The 14,858-nt window shown below is 42.1% G+C and overlaps 1 protein-coding gene across 1 annotated transcript; it reads left to right on the top strand.

Moving 5' to 3' along the window:
• The first annotated feature begins 1,637 nt into the window (after window positions 1-1,637).
• LOC143773328 (CD209 antigen-like protein C) lies at window positions 1,638-14,462 on the top strand. The gene is made up of 8 exons (XM_077260803.1): window positions 1,638-1,690; window positions 1,791-1,868; window positions 2,425-2,529; window positions 3,997-4,038; window positions 4,217-4,294; window positions 4,664-4,815; window positions 11,157-11,269; window positions 14,075-14,462. Exons 1-8 carry the CDS (start codon window positions 1,666-1,668, stop codon window positions 14,205-14,207), a joined length of 726 nt encoding a protein of 241 aa, XP_077116918.1. The 5' UTR covers window positions 1,638-1,665; the 3' UTR covers window positions 14,208-14,462.
• The last annotated feature ends 396 nt before the right edge of the window (window positions 14,463-14,858 follow it).

Raw genomic sequence — 14,858 nt, 5'->3', positions numbered from 1 at the left:
ATCAAACTTATCGTGTCGTTAGGTTCCCCAGCCGCAGATGAACTGTTGGGGGTTGTAGTACCGGCAACGGCCGGCGTAGTGTCCTCAGATGGAGTCCCAAAACTAACGGTCCAACTTCTGGCAGCAATGGGCGGTCTCCGGTTTTACCCGTTAAACCCTTAGTCCATAAGCCTGTGCAGGTGAAGTAAGATAGCTGCAGAGATCCCAGTATCAAATGTGGGCTGATGTGCGCTGTCCAGCAGGGGGGACCACAACTTAATGTCCTGTAACCGGCTCACGTTCTCCTGCACAAGTGCGGTCTTACCCTCGTCCGGGCGCCCGGCGCTTCCCACTCTCAATACACCGATACCCTGCTGAAGTGTCCAAGAGGTCTCGGCCGCAATGCGTCACAGCGCTGCTGCTCTGGGTGTGGAGCGCGTTGCTCTCCCTCCTGCATTCTCCCTGACGGCGGGAAACTGTCTGCACCTTCGCGCGCTTTCTGCTCAGTATTCTGTCTAGACATGCCCCCTCTTCCTGGGTCATGGGGCCTGTCCAGTCCCATATTCCTTCCCCCGGGCAACATGGGACGCAGCCTCAACAGTTCTGGACCCGGCTCAATACAGGTACCGGCAGCTCGGTCTTCCTCCTTACACATCCATAAAGTTCCCATGTCTCGAGTTCGAGCTGAAGGCCATTTAAGGTTAATAGACAGTGGAGGTCTTGTTATCTTGCCCTCAGAAAAGCTTTACATTTTGGAAACACAATCTGTCGGCACTTCTTTTAGAAGTCACAAATGAAAACACTTGATTCCTTTACATTGGAAACAATCAGCACCCTCTACTCACTCAAAAAATGAATATCTAAAACACATTCGATATACTGACTTGAGGAGCTTTTTAGTTGGGAGTACCATACACATCCACGCATCCACAAAATTTGATCACCGTAAACTAAGAAAACTATCAAAAAGCATGCACTCCACATTACACCCATCCTATGATATACCCCACCCTGCTTCCTCGCCTCCCATCAGATGGTCTTATATTGTTCTTTTCATTGTCCCTCTTTTTATCTGCTTCTCTCACAACCCTTTCTCACTTTGGTCACCTACATTGGAATGGACATGACTGGTATTACATTTATCTTTCATTTGTTATTATAGTTTGATATTGTTATTTTTTGGGGGGGGGTTTACCCTGTTTGAAACTCCTCCTAGTGTTATTCTTACATTTATTCTTATTATGTATGTAATTTACCATTTAATATATAATTCATAAATAAAGGGGACTCATTCGAAACCATTAGATACGTTACAAATGCCCAGACTAAAGAACCATGTAGTCTATTTCCTTTGTCACTAAAATACCAATCGCACCTTTTATTTAGTCATTTTCTTAAATGACCCTTTGAATTTTACAAAAACATATAAGCAAAATCAAAACCAAAAGTGAAAGATGAAATAAAACCACACCAAAGCTCGTTATGTGGGAATATTTTTAGCTTTCATTTATATTGCCAATCCTACCTAATAATAGGTTAGTATAGGTGTAAAGTGTACTATCCCATATAAAAAAAAAATCCCTTTTCTACAGTCACCTCACCTTCCTCCTCCCCGTCTGGAGAATATATAAACAGGTATATAAAGTGATAAGGAACATTATTACGGAAGGTGCATCAGAGAAAAGAATGGACCAGAAGAGTGTTGGTGCTGGTAAGAAAGAAATAGTATACCATAATTAAGATGGATCTGGTGAGACTGTAAGAATACAAGAAACTAAATTCTATGATGTGTTCTATGATTTGTTCCACAGGACATCTGGAAAAGGACAATGGAGTAATTATTGATGATGTATTTCGGACAATTGAAGAAAACACTATAAGGGGCAAATGTAAAGTATAATTCTATCTATTTCAATCATCATCACCATATACAGATCATGTAATATTTTTCATAGACTCAGTTTGTATACTAGGTGTGCTTAGTTATTTCAGGTATGTCTCACAATAATCTGTATACACGTGATACCAGCTTTATTTGAAGACATATTTCTATATCTATATAATTTGCCTATGCTCAGTTGTACAGTTAATATTCTGTACAGTATCCAGTATCCCATGGTCATAGTATAGACTCTGGCAGGTACAATGGTGGATAGTTGCACAATCAATGGCCATATCTCTGTTGGACCAAAAGCCTAGTAATTATGGTTGTCTAGGTGAATGATGATCCAGGAGAGTCAGATTGAGGTCTTATGATTTATTATAGGCAGGGGATTCCTCGGGGGAAAATTGTAAGCCTCGTTAGTTTAGTGAGGATTCTTGTAACCCGTGCCGGACTCATCACTGCCTCTATATATGAGCTATGGGAGAAGGTTACCGGGAGTAAATAATGCAGTAGTTTTGATGAATATTATTAATGACACAAGCATATTTATTCTGTTGTAGTTGAATCCTGTTTTGGGAGGAAGACGTCTTTAGTATTCAGAATTGCTCTTCTTGCCTTAATCTTTGTGATCTGTATACTCCTGATAATCATTGTATGCGCATTCAGTAAGTATATAAGAAGTGTCGGGAAGAGAACAATACTATAGAAAGATAAGAAAAGGATTTTTGTCTAAAGGTTATCCAAACAATAACCAGATGATCAAGGTGGACATCAACTTGTTTATTAAAGGAATTGTCCAAGAATTAGAAAACCATAGCTGCTTTCTTCTGAAAACCTCACTGCATATGTCCACAGGTTGAATGTGTTACCATTCGGTCTCAAAGAGTCTCACAGTTTTTCATCTCATACAGGTCGTTATACATATAATATTTGTCACTCAAGCAACTTATCCATAAGGTTCCAGAGTTCCAATCTACTGGTTCCAACCACATAGTTGTACAATATATATTAACAATAAATGGATAGATGATAAGTGCAAGATCACTGGAAGTCTCACCATCAATTATGAGAATTGAGTTCCAGTGGGCCCCGTTTAAATAGAGTGAAGGTTACGGAAACTTGCTGCCTCTCCACTGAAAGTCAATAGGGCTCACTTTGAAAGCCAAGTATTGTACAGTAATATGTTATCTTGGTAAGTCCCAAAGACCCAACTGGTAGGCTCCATTCAAACAAGGAATATGGGAAATCTCTACTGTTGATGGGGGTGGCAAAATATTAGGGTTCGATTACATGGACCGACTGGTGGCATAATAGGACTGTCAATCGATAAACCTTTACTCATCAGAAGTGGCTTACTAGACCACAGTAAACCATGTACACTAAGCAATCTGTAATAGATCGCTCAGAGCACACAGGCTGCCGAGATTCTTGGCAGTACAAATCTTGACTACACAGGACGATCATCGAGAATGATAATCTTTTGTCTTGCGCATCAGATCATTGCACCTGATGAACGAGCGCTCAGCAGCCTGTTTACACTACAATATAATCGTGAAATTAGCATTTTTAAGAATGTTCATTCATGATTATCTTTCAGCATAAATGCAGCTTTAGCACTTCCAGGATAGATTTAGGGTCAGACAAGATCATGTATATCAGTGATAAATCTATGCTTGTGTGAGTGAGATCAGGGGAGCTGGAGCTCTGTAACTGAAATATTGTGTCCCATCCTCCTTAAAGATACAATAAATTACTAACACATAATTTCAGAACTAAAAACGTAATGAAATTTGAAGTTATGCTTTGACAAAGTCAAAATGTACAATGGAAAAAAAAAAAAAATTCACGACATCAAGCATTAAATGGTTGCCAGTTCAAATTGCATGTAGAAGGGGTAGGCAGCTGCCAGAAACTTCTAGTACTGGGTTTACATCTAGGATTAAACAATAAGTTTTGAAACACAACTTGTATAATCGCTGTTTAGTCCGGTTGGAAGCACTAGTAGACAGTGAGAAGGTCCCTGAAGACTTGGGATGGAAGCCATTTATGTCTAGGACCATCTTAATCAACAACTGTGTTTTATCCGGTTGTGTCCAATGACCTTGATCAAAAAATGTTTTCTGTTTCTGCAGATTCATCTATCAATAAACAACTGAAGATAATAAATCAGCAAGGTATCTCCCAGAATAGGGGAGGGAAACCTAGATACAGCTCTACTCTATCTTCTACCCTAATGCTTTCTAGAATAATTGTATGTGACAATTACAGAATTCACTCTATTTGCATAAGTATCGATATAGAATGAAGTAAAATGTGGCATTGAATTTTTCTATTTGACATCAATCCCTACAGTTTCCGAATCCCAGGAACATGATGTAGAAGAGATGGACAACGTGAAGACAAAAGTCACAGATCTCAATGATTCTATGGGTAAGTGGTTCTATTGATGGTTCTTCTCTTGGAAGCCAATAAGTGTCTTTGCCTTGACCAGAGCATTTAGATAGTAGACTAAGTGGGTTAGGAAGTTGAAATGTTTTTCCCGAATAAAGGAAAGCCTATCTACTAGTTTATTACTCTTCATAACATATGGAGCATAGGTATTGGGGTCCATGATCTGGGTGTAGGCAGACTCCAAACCCTCCCCTAGCCAGTATGACATTTTCACCATAGGTCAGTGCCCCTTTTAGCCATGCACCCTATATCAGTGTCTCTATGGTAGGTCCAGCACTGTTCACCTCTAGTGATCACAATCTGAATGCTGCTTCTACTTCCGTATCATTTATTTTCTCATTTCTATAGGTAAAATGTGCACAATGTGCCCCATTGGCTGGCGTACCATCGGCTCTTCATGTTATTATCTCTCTGCGGAAATGAGAACCTGGGATGAAGCCCAAGGTGAATGCTACAAAGCTAACTCTTTTCTAGCCATGATAAAAGACAGGAATGAGTCGGTGAGTAATGAATATAAGAAGAAGCAGACATGTTACCTTATATTTCAAGACTGTGTTTAGCAATAGGACATTTCAGGGAATGATCGGCATATAAAGGGGTCATATTAGAAAATCAGTCTTCCTTTCTTCAAGAAACAACATCAATCTTACCAACACACTTTGTGGGGCAATTCAGTACAGACCCAACAATCAATGAAACAAAATGGTTCTGTCATGATCTGTTCCAGGGTTTAATCCTGTCTGCCCTTTTTCTGGGTGGAATCTGTCAAGGGTTAACTTTGCAATGCCTGATTCTGTGTTCAGGTTTGCTATGTAGCTCCCATGCATCCTGCTGGCGGTGTCAGCTATAGTTCTGCCTTCGGTGTGTGTACCTGACTCTGGTAACCCTTGATTTGTCCTGCTGTGATCCCTGACTTGCCCCATGTCTGTTGACTCCCTCTGTCTGCCCTTTCCCAGCGTTTCCCAGTTTGTCTGTTTGATTCTCTGGTTCCTGACTTGGCTCGTATTCGGACTCGCTTCTGCCTTCTGACTTTGTCTTATCCACTTCTGACCGTTGCTGAACCTCCTGGCTTATTTCTGACGACGTGTACTGCTTATCCCTTTTGATACTTCTGTCTTTTGACTCGGCTTGTCTGACCACTCTCTCGCCACTTGGTGGTGCCTGTGCTGCTGCTCTGTGGTGCTTCTCTGTGTACGCAGTCTCACTTCTCTCTCAAGCTCCCTCTGGTGGAGGCTGCATTATACTGCACTGCAGCAGCATGACAGGTTCATTTTCAATGGTGTACCGTGAGGGGAAAGAGGGGGTTATAGCCCCCGATGCCAAATTCTTTGGGTATCCCGCTCCCTTGTGCACTGTAAAATGAAACAATACTCCCCTGCATTGAGCCACTTCTTGGACCAGGCCAGTCAGTGCCTTTTCATAGGCTGGCAAGATTACATATCTTTCAATACAATAAAGTGAACTTTGTCATCTTGGTTGTTGCTTATGCAGAGTGCAGTAGTCAACAAGAAACTCATTCACATGCTGTGTTCTTCAGGCTGCCATCACACTAGCAGTATTTGGTCAGTATTTTACATCAGTATTTGTAAGCCAAAACCAGGAGTGGAACAATTAGAGGAAAAGTATAATAGAAACATATGCACAACTTCTGCATTTATCACCCACTCTTGGTTTTGGCTTACAAATACTGATGTAAAATACTGACCAAATACTGCTAGTATAGGCAGTGACAGTATCTTATCATGTGCTTTGCTCTCCCACATCTCTCTGCCACTACTCTCATGTGTATTTTTGTGACAGTAGTGACAGGGAGTTGCTGGTAGAGCGCTTCCAAATGTAATAAACTGTCCCCAATAAAAAAAAACATACAAAATTGCATTTTTACATCTTTTCTCTAACCCTATGTAGACTTAGGACTAGAACAATAAAATAATTACATTAACCCCCAAAATCGATGGTGAGGTAAGCCCACCGTCATCAGGGGCTTATCTACAGCATTCTGTAATGCTGTAGATAAGCCCCTGATGTTACCTGAAAGAGGAGATAAAAAGGTTATAATATACTCACCCAGGGGCGGTCCCGCTGCGGTCCGGTCCGATGGGCATCTCAGGTCCGGTCCGGGGCCTCCCATCTTCATTCCATGATGTCCTCTTCTGGTCTTCACACCGCAGCTCCAGCGCAGGCGTACTTTGTCTGCCCTGTTAAGGGCAGAGCAGAATACTGTAGTGCGCAGGCGCTGGGCCTCTCTGATCTTTTCGGCGCCTGCGCACTGCAGTACTTTGCTCTGCCCTCAACAGGGCAGACAAAGTACACCTGCGCCGGAGCAGCGGCGTGAAGACCAGAAGAGGACGTCATGGAATGAAGATGGGAGGCGCCGGAGCGGCCCTGAGACACCCATCGAAGCGGGACCGCCCCTGGGTCAGTATAATCTAATGTCTTTTTCTCCTCTTTCAGGTAACATTGGCGGCTTATCTACAGCATTACAGAATGCTGTAGATAAGCCCCTGATGGTGGTGAGTTTACCTCACCATCGATTTTGGGGGTGACAGGTTCCCTTTAAAAATGTCATAAAAATTAAAAAGATAAAAGACACATAAACCGTACCTTATTTTTTGAAATTTTATATTAGAGTTTAGCAAAAAGCAGGAAAAACCTGGAGGGTCAAATTATAAAATTATAATTACCGGTACATCAGTATTTTCCTAATAAACCTACAGCTTGGGGAATAAGGGGTTCAATATTGGAATAATTGAAGGATCTCAGGGAGTGCTGATGGCCCATGGATTAGGGGATTCAAAATAATTGCGTAGCCCAGATACTGGGAGCCCCTACCAGGTTAGTGCTCTCCTTCATTTGCTTTCCCATTATATACTTTTATAGTTCCACCTCATTCAACACCTGCTCCTGGCTCAAGACAAAATTTTTTTCCACTGAAAGGGCCCATTGTTTTACCTACAGAAATGCCCTTCACCTTTCCTCCCAGACCTATTTCTACTGTTGTGCAGGAGATTACCATTCATTTATCAAAATGAATAGAAGCTGATCTGCAGTACCCTAGAATGGCAACTAGACAGTACACAGTGTTGTGATCTTTCAGCTCCATACACGCTTTATTTCAAGCTCTTGCTGTAGTTGTTTTTAGCTGAGCAGTAGAGGTGCAGAGTGTCAGACCGCCACCGATTTTATGGTAACAAATCTTTTTAAACCCTCCATTCATATGGGCGTAATGGTATGTTCTGAGCTATGGTCTGCAAGTGTGACAGGAGCCCAAGAGCTCGTTCCACACATGGCAGATGCCAGCTGTGCTACATATCTGGCATCTGTCTCTAACAGCAGAAGCTGGAGCTGAAGTCTCTCCACACATGGCAGATGCCAGCTGTGTTACATGTCCGGTATCTGTCTCTAACAGCAGAAGCTGGAGCTGAACTCTCTCTACACATGGCAGATGCCAGTTGTGTTACATGTCTGGCATCTGTCTAACAGCAGAAGCTGGAGCTGAACTCCCACCACACATGAGAGATGCTGGCTGTGTTACATATCCGGCATCTGTCTCTAACAGCAGAAGCTGGAGCTGAACTCTCTCTACACATGGCAGATGCCAGTTGTGTTACATGTCTGGCATCTGTCTAACAGCAGAAGCTGGAGCTGAACTCCCTCCACACATGAGAGATGCTGGCTGTGTTACATATCCGGCATCTGTCTCTAACAGCAGAAGCTGGAGCTGAAGTCTCTCCACACATGGCAGATGCCAGTGTGTTACATATCCGGCATCTGTCTCTAACAGCAGAAGCTGGAGCTGAACTCCTTCCACACATGGCAGATGCCAGCTGTGTTACCTATCCAGCATCTGTCTCTAACAGCAGAAGCTGGAGCTGAAGTCTCTTCACACATGGCAGATGCCAGTGTGTTACATATCCGGCATCTGTCTCTAACAGCAGAAGCTGGAGCTGAACTCCTTCCACACATGGCAGATGCCAGCTGTGTTACATATCCGGCATCTGTCTCTAACAGCAGAAGCTGGAGCTGAACTCCTTCCACACATGGCAGATGCCAGCTGTGTTACATATCCTGCATCTGTCTCTCACAGCGGAAGCTGGAGCTGAACTTTGTCCACACATGCCAGATGCCAGCTGTGTTACGTAGCCAGCATATGTCTCTAGCAGCAGTAGATGGAGCTGAACTCGCTCCACACATGACAGATACAGATTGTTACATAGCCAGCATATGTCTCTAAGAGCAGATGCTGGAGCTGAACTCCACTCACTGCTGTTAACCATTTACATGCCATTGTCAACTTCTTACAACAACATTTAAATAATGTCAGCAGGCTACCATCTTGGTGATCCTGTGAAGCTCAACCTCAGGTACTTTACATGAAATATTGACATGTTCAAGTTCCCAAAGGTGATTAAAACATAAAGTTAAAAAAAAATTAAATATATACAGTACAGAGCAAAAGTTTGGACACAACTTCTCATTTAAAGATTTTTCTGTATTTTCATGACTATGAAAATTGTACATTCACACTGAAGGCATCAAAACTATGAATTAACACATGTGGAATTATATACTTAACAAAAAAGTGTGAAACAACTGAAAATATGTCTAATATCCTAGGTTCTTCAAAGTAGCCACCTTTTGCTTTGATGACTGCTTTGCACTTTCTTGGTATTCTCTTGATGAGCTTCAAGAGGTAGTCACCGGGAATGGTTTTCACTTCACAGATGTCCCCTGTCAGGTTTAATAAGTGGGATTTCTTGCCTTCTAAATGGGGTTGGGACCATCAGTTGTGTTGAGCAGAAGTCTGGCTGGTGGATACACAGCTGATAGTCCTACTGAATAGACTGTTAGAATTTGTATTATGGCAAGAAAAAAGCAACTAAGTAAAGAAAAACGAGTGGCCATCATTACTTTAAGAAATGAAGGTCAGTCAGTCCGAAAAATTGGGAAAACTTTGAAAGTGTCCCCAAGTGCAGTTGCAAAAACCATCAAGCTCTACAAAGAAACTGGCTCACATGACGACCGCCCCAGGAAAGGAAGACCAAGAGTCACCTCTGCTTCTGAGGATAAGTTTATCCGAGTCACCAGCCTCAGAAATCGCAGGTTAACAGCAGCTCAGATTAGAGACCAGGTCAATGCCACACATAGTTCTAGCAGCAGACACATCTCTACAACAACTGTTAAGAGGAGACTGTGCAGCAGGCGTTCATGGTAAAATAGCTGCTAGGAAACCACTGCTAAGGACAGGCAACAAGCAGAAGAGACTTGTTTGGGCTAAAGAACATAAGGAATGGACATTAGACCAGTGGAAATCTGTGCTTTGGTCTGATGAGTCAAAATTTGAGATCTTTGGTTCCAACCACCGTGTCTTTGTGCGATGCAGAAAAGGTGAACGGATGGACTCTACATGCCTGGTTTCCACCGTGAAGCATGGAGGAGGAGTTGTGATGGTGTGGGGGTCGTTTGCTGGTGACACTGTTGGGGATTTATTCAAAATTGAAGGCATACTGAACCAGCATGGCTACCACAGAATCTTGCAGTGGCATGCTATTCCATCCGGTTTGCGTTTAGTTGGACCATCATTTATTTATAAACAGGACAATGACCCCAAACACACCTCCAGGCTGTGTAAGGGCTATTTGACCAAGAAGGAGAGTGATGGGGTGCTACGCCAGATGACCTGCCTCCACAGTCACCAGACCTGAACCCAATCGAGATGGTTTGGGGTGAGCTGGACCGCAAAGTGAAGGCAAAAGGGCCAACAAGTGCTAAGCATCTTTGGGAACTCCTTCAAGATTGTTGGAAGACCATTTTCAATGACTACCTCTTGAAGCTCATCAAGAGAATGCCAAGAATGTGCAAAGCAGTCATCAAAGCAAAAGGTGGCTACTTTGAAGAATCTAGAATATAAGACATATTTTCAGTTGTCTCACACTTTTTTGTTAAGTATATAATTCCACATGTGTTAATTCATAGTTTTGATGCCTTCAGTGTGAATGTACAATTTTCATAGTCATGAAAATTACAGAAATATTTTTAAATGAGAAGGTGTGTCCAAACCTTTGCTCTGTACTGTATATATATGTAAAAGACAGGTCTATTAAAATATCAAATTAACCCATATGGTAAACACTGTACAGAGGAAAAAAAATGCAACACCAGAATTGCATTTGTTCAGTCACAGTAAAAACTATACAGTAAAAAGAGAATATCAGTGAAAACATCAGCTTCCCATGCAAAAAACAAACCCTCACACAACTCCATTTATGGAGAAATAAAAACATCACAGTTTTCTGAAAATGGCAACACAAATCAAACAATATATATAATATTTTTTTTTTTGCAAACTACTGAATTTTATTTTTACACCACTTAAATAAAAGAAATCTATGAACATTTTGTATCACTGCACTCGTATTGACCTAAAGAAACATGTCTCCAGGTAAATTTTTACTACACAATGAATATCATATAAACAACTGCCAAACCTTCCTGCAAAAAAATCATTATTGTGATTACTATTTCTCAGCATTTCATCCCATTTGGAATTTTTTGCCCTCACTTTCCAGTACATTTTAGGATAAAAATGGTGTCACTAAAAACTCCAACTCATTCCACACAAAAAAACTAAAATCAAGCTCTAATTTGGCTATGTCAACATAAAAGTAAAAAATACAACTTTTGGAAGAAAAGAAGGAAAGAAACAAAAGCACAAAAATGAAAAATTGAATGGACCTAAAAAGGTTAATAATCAGTTAACTTGGAAAAATAGGAACTTAAAGATTGACATAGAAACTAAAACCAAATTCTGCTTCACACGTTTAATGATGTTTGGTTGTAGGATTCTTTGAATACATTTTTTGGAAGTTCCAGTAGTTACTGGATAGGACTGAGACGAGACCCAAGGGACGCTCACATCTGGAAATGGATAGATGGATCAGAAGTGACATTTACGTAAGTACGGCTACTTCATCTACCCCTGATATCTGTCCATCATCTCATAACTAGATCTATTTTACATACATTTCATATTTATCTATCATATATCTGATTTGATATCTATCTTTATATATATTTCTATCTATCCATATATTTTATATCCATCTATATCTCTAAAATAATCTATTTCTATCTGTCTTGTAATTCTTTCATATCTGTTCCAATATTTTGTTGTATTTCATATCTTTCTTTACAGCTATATACAGTATCTGTTTTATATCCATCTATTTTTCGATCTATTTGTCTAACCAGCAAGATTAAAGGGAATCTGTCACCAGGTTTTACCAATATAAAGTACGGCTACCACCTTTAAGCCCTCTTTTACAGCGTTTTAGCAAGTTGTATGTAAGTTCCTAATGGCCTCTGTATAGAACAAAAAAATACCTTTGATTATAGTGACATACAGTGCAGTCCGGTCCGACAGGCGTCTCTAGTCTTGATCCGGTGCCTCCTCTCTTCCCACAAGCGCCGTCCTCTTTCCCTGTTTCATGTGAATGACGCTTCCTACGTTATCCACAGTGCTTCTCATCGTGCTCCTGCCCAGGCGCATTTCTCTCTGCTCTGGAGAGAACAGAGCAAAATACTGTAATGTTCATGCATCGAGAAAGGGCAAAGAACGCAGATGACCCAGAAGTAGTACCGGCGCATGCAAACTACAGTACTTTGCTCTGCCCCCACCAGAGCTGAGAGAAGTGCGCCTACGTAGGACTATGATTGGGAGACCCTGTGGATGACATAGGACATGTCATCGATATGAAGCAGGGATGTAGGACAGTGATTGTAGGAAAAGAGGAGGCACCAGATCAAGACCAGAGACGCCCATCGGACTGGACTGCACTGTATGGGGGTATGATAAAAGGTCTTTTTTGTGCTGGGTAGAAGGAATTGGAGACTTAGGCCGGAGTCACACTACTGTAGAATACGGCCAGGTGCTTTGCGAGAAAACATCATATAGCATGCGACAAATACGCACACATTTTCCTGAAGGCAGGAAATTGCATCAGGCAAAAAACAGGAAGCTTGGCATGCAGATTGTCCTGGCAACCAATAAAAAAGCCAGGAACACGCCTCCTCGGATCCACAATCACTGGGTAAGGCTCCCCAAAACGTTGAGACGAGACCTAATGTAGAAGAACCCAGTCAGTTTTATTTAAGGTTAGACTCTCACACGTTTGTCACAAACCAGCAAAAACAAGACACCAGCAGGGACTCGATTTGAAAGATTGGAGGACAGAACTTCTTGTGCAGCCAATATATGGGCTCCTTAATTACCATAGGTTTTGATTCATTTCCGACCATTGAGCCATTTAATTTAATGGGGAAAATCAGTGAGGAATGTAAAGTCATACGCATGTGATACGGATACATGGCTGAGAGGAAATCGCATCATCGCATTGCAAACGCATTACACACGGATGACCATACGGAGACCACTTGTGCAACTCTCGACAGGGAGACTCGGACCGATTTTTCATATGTTTAGTGTCTCTCCGGCCTTACCGGCCTTATATACAGCATTCCAGAATGCTGTAAAAGAGGCCTTACAGGTGGTGGCTGTACTTTACACTAGGAAAACCTTGTGACAGGTTCCCTTCAGGCTACTTTCACACTAGCGTCGTGCACTGCACATCACTATGCTTCGTTTTGTAGAAAAAACGCATCCTGCAAAATTGCTTGCAGGATGCGTTTTTTCTCCATAGACTTGCATTAGCGACGCAGTGCGACGCATTGACACACGTCGCAACCGTCGTGCGACGGTTGCGTCGTGTTGCGTTGGACCGTCGCCACCAAAAAACGTTGCATGTAACATTTTTTGGTGCGTCGTGTCTGCCATTTCCGACCGCGCATGTGCGGCCGGAACTCCGCCCCCTCCTCCCCGCACCTCACAATGGGGCAGCGGATGCGTTGAAAAACAGCATCCGCTGCCCCCGTTGTGCAGCGCTTTCACTGCTTGCGTCGGTACGTCGCAACGACGCAATTCATCGTGCGTCGTACGACGCTAGTGTGAAAGTAACCTTAAGTACCACACATCACTGTGAACTGAGTCTAAACATGTCTTTTAGGCTCTGTTTACACGTCTTCTATTTTACGTTTCACTTTTTCACTTAGAACATACCTTCGGGACAGGTAATTGGAATCAGCATCATGTGCATTCCAGTTTAAAACGGATGCAGAGGGGCCCCTTTGGCTCTTATGAGGTCCACCTGTTTTTTAGTTTGTTGTATATTTCTAGAATGCAGGGGGGAAAAAGTCCCGCATGTAGAACTTTTTACTCCATTGTAAAAATGGAAAAAAAAAAAAAAAAGAAACAGAAACCAACCAGACCACATAAAGATGAATGGGGTCTCTCTGCATCCATAAGGCTACGTTCACATTTGCGGTCAGCGCCGCAGCGTCGGGCGCCGCAGCGTCGCCGCATGCGTCATGCGCCCCTATATTTAACATGGGGGCGCATGGACATGCGTTGTGCTGCGTTTTGCGCCGCATGGCCGCAAGCGTTGGACGCAAGAAACGCTTCAAGTTGCATTTTTTTTGCGTCCAACTTTCGGCCAAAAAGGACGCATGCGGCGCAAAACGCAGCGTTTTAGCATGCGTTTTGCCGCGTTTTTGTTTGCGTTGTGCGCTGCGGCGCCGACGCTGCGGCGCACAACGCAAATGTGAAAGTAGCCTAACAGGAATGCTGAATCCGAACGGAATGCAACGTGTGAACAGAAGCTTGAAGATTGAAAGTGTTGATTTGTTTCTTTCATTTATTTGTAGAAATTGGGGAGTGAATGAGCCCAATCATTTAGGTTGGAGTGAGCACTGCGGAGAAGTCACATCAAGAGCCTGGAATGATGTAACCTGTAATTACCCCCAGCGTTATCTCTGTGAAAAAACTAATTTCTGCTGAGATGCCCAAATACATCTCTAATCGCTGTACGATCATTATGCTCATATGCATGTGGGGCTTTCTAGTAGAAGTCAGGCCCCTTCAGGGGACATCAGACACTTCTGAGTGCTTTTGCGAATAGATAATTTTTATAAAAATCACCAATCTTGGGTTGCCCACACCTATTAAATAAAAACGGCAGCACCCAGACCGGTGTTTACATTTCTTGAAAGGAGTGTACCACCTATTCTTTTTTTGAATAATTAATAAAATAGTAAAAAAATATTATTTTTTTAATTTATTTCTATTTTCTGATTGTACATTTTTTTATGATTGATTATGGTACTGTTCCTTTTGCATGAATTTCTCTTAAGAGCATTTAAAGATGTTCTTTACAGCAGCTACCTGAACTTAGAAAATAAAGGACAGGATATGCTCACTGACTCAATAGGAGATTGTTGTGGGCATGCACTGTGATCTGTGTAGAGGTCATTGTGCAGAGAGGTGGGGAGCTGTGGTATCACCTATTATAAATAGTGGATTATGTGTTATGTACTGAGAATGAGCCAGATTTCCTGAAATTCTCCGTAACTCGGCAAATTCGAACAATTTGCAATTCAATTACAACCTAATACCATTTCACACACTGCTGAAGTCTGCAGCGGCTCATGA

This window comes from Ranitomeya variabilis, chromosome 5, assembly GCF_051348905.1.
Source record: "Ranitomeya variabilis isolate aRanVar5 chromosome 5, aRanVar5.hap1, whole genome shotgun sequence".
NCBI classification, from domain to species: Eukaryota; Metazoa; Chordata; class Amphibia; order Anura; family Dendrobatidae; genus Ranitomeya; species Ranitomeya variabilis.
This window is presented reverse-complemented; position numbering and strand designations above follow the sequence as displayed.

Excerpts from the sequence above, each read along its gene's own strand:
- LOC143773328 (XM_077260803.1), top strand. The coding sequence starts at position 1,666 with ATGGACCAGAAGAGTGTTGGTGCTG. Across the intron at positions 1,691-1,790 it reads CCAGAAGAGTGTTGGTGCTG|GACATCTGGAAAAGGACAAT; the intron begins GTAAGAAAGAAA and ends TTTGTTCCACAG. Across the intron at positions 4,816-11,156 it reads TAAAAGACAGGAATGAGTCG|GATTCTTTGAATACATTTTT; the intron begins GTGAGTAATGAA and ends GTTTGGTTGTAG.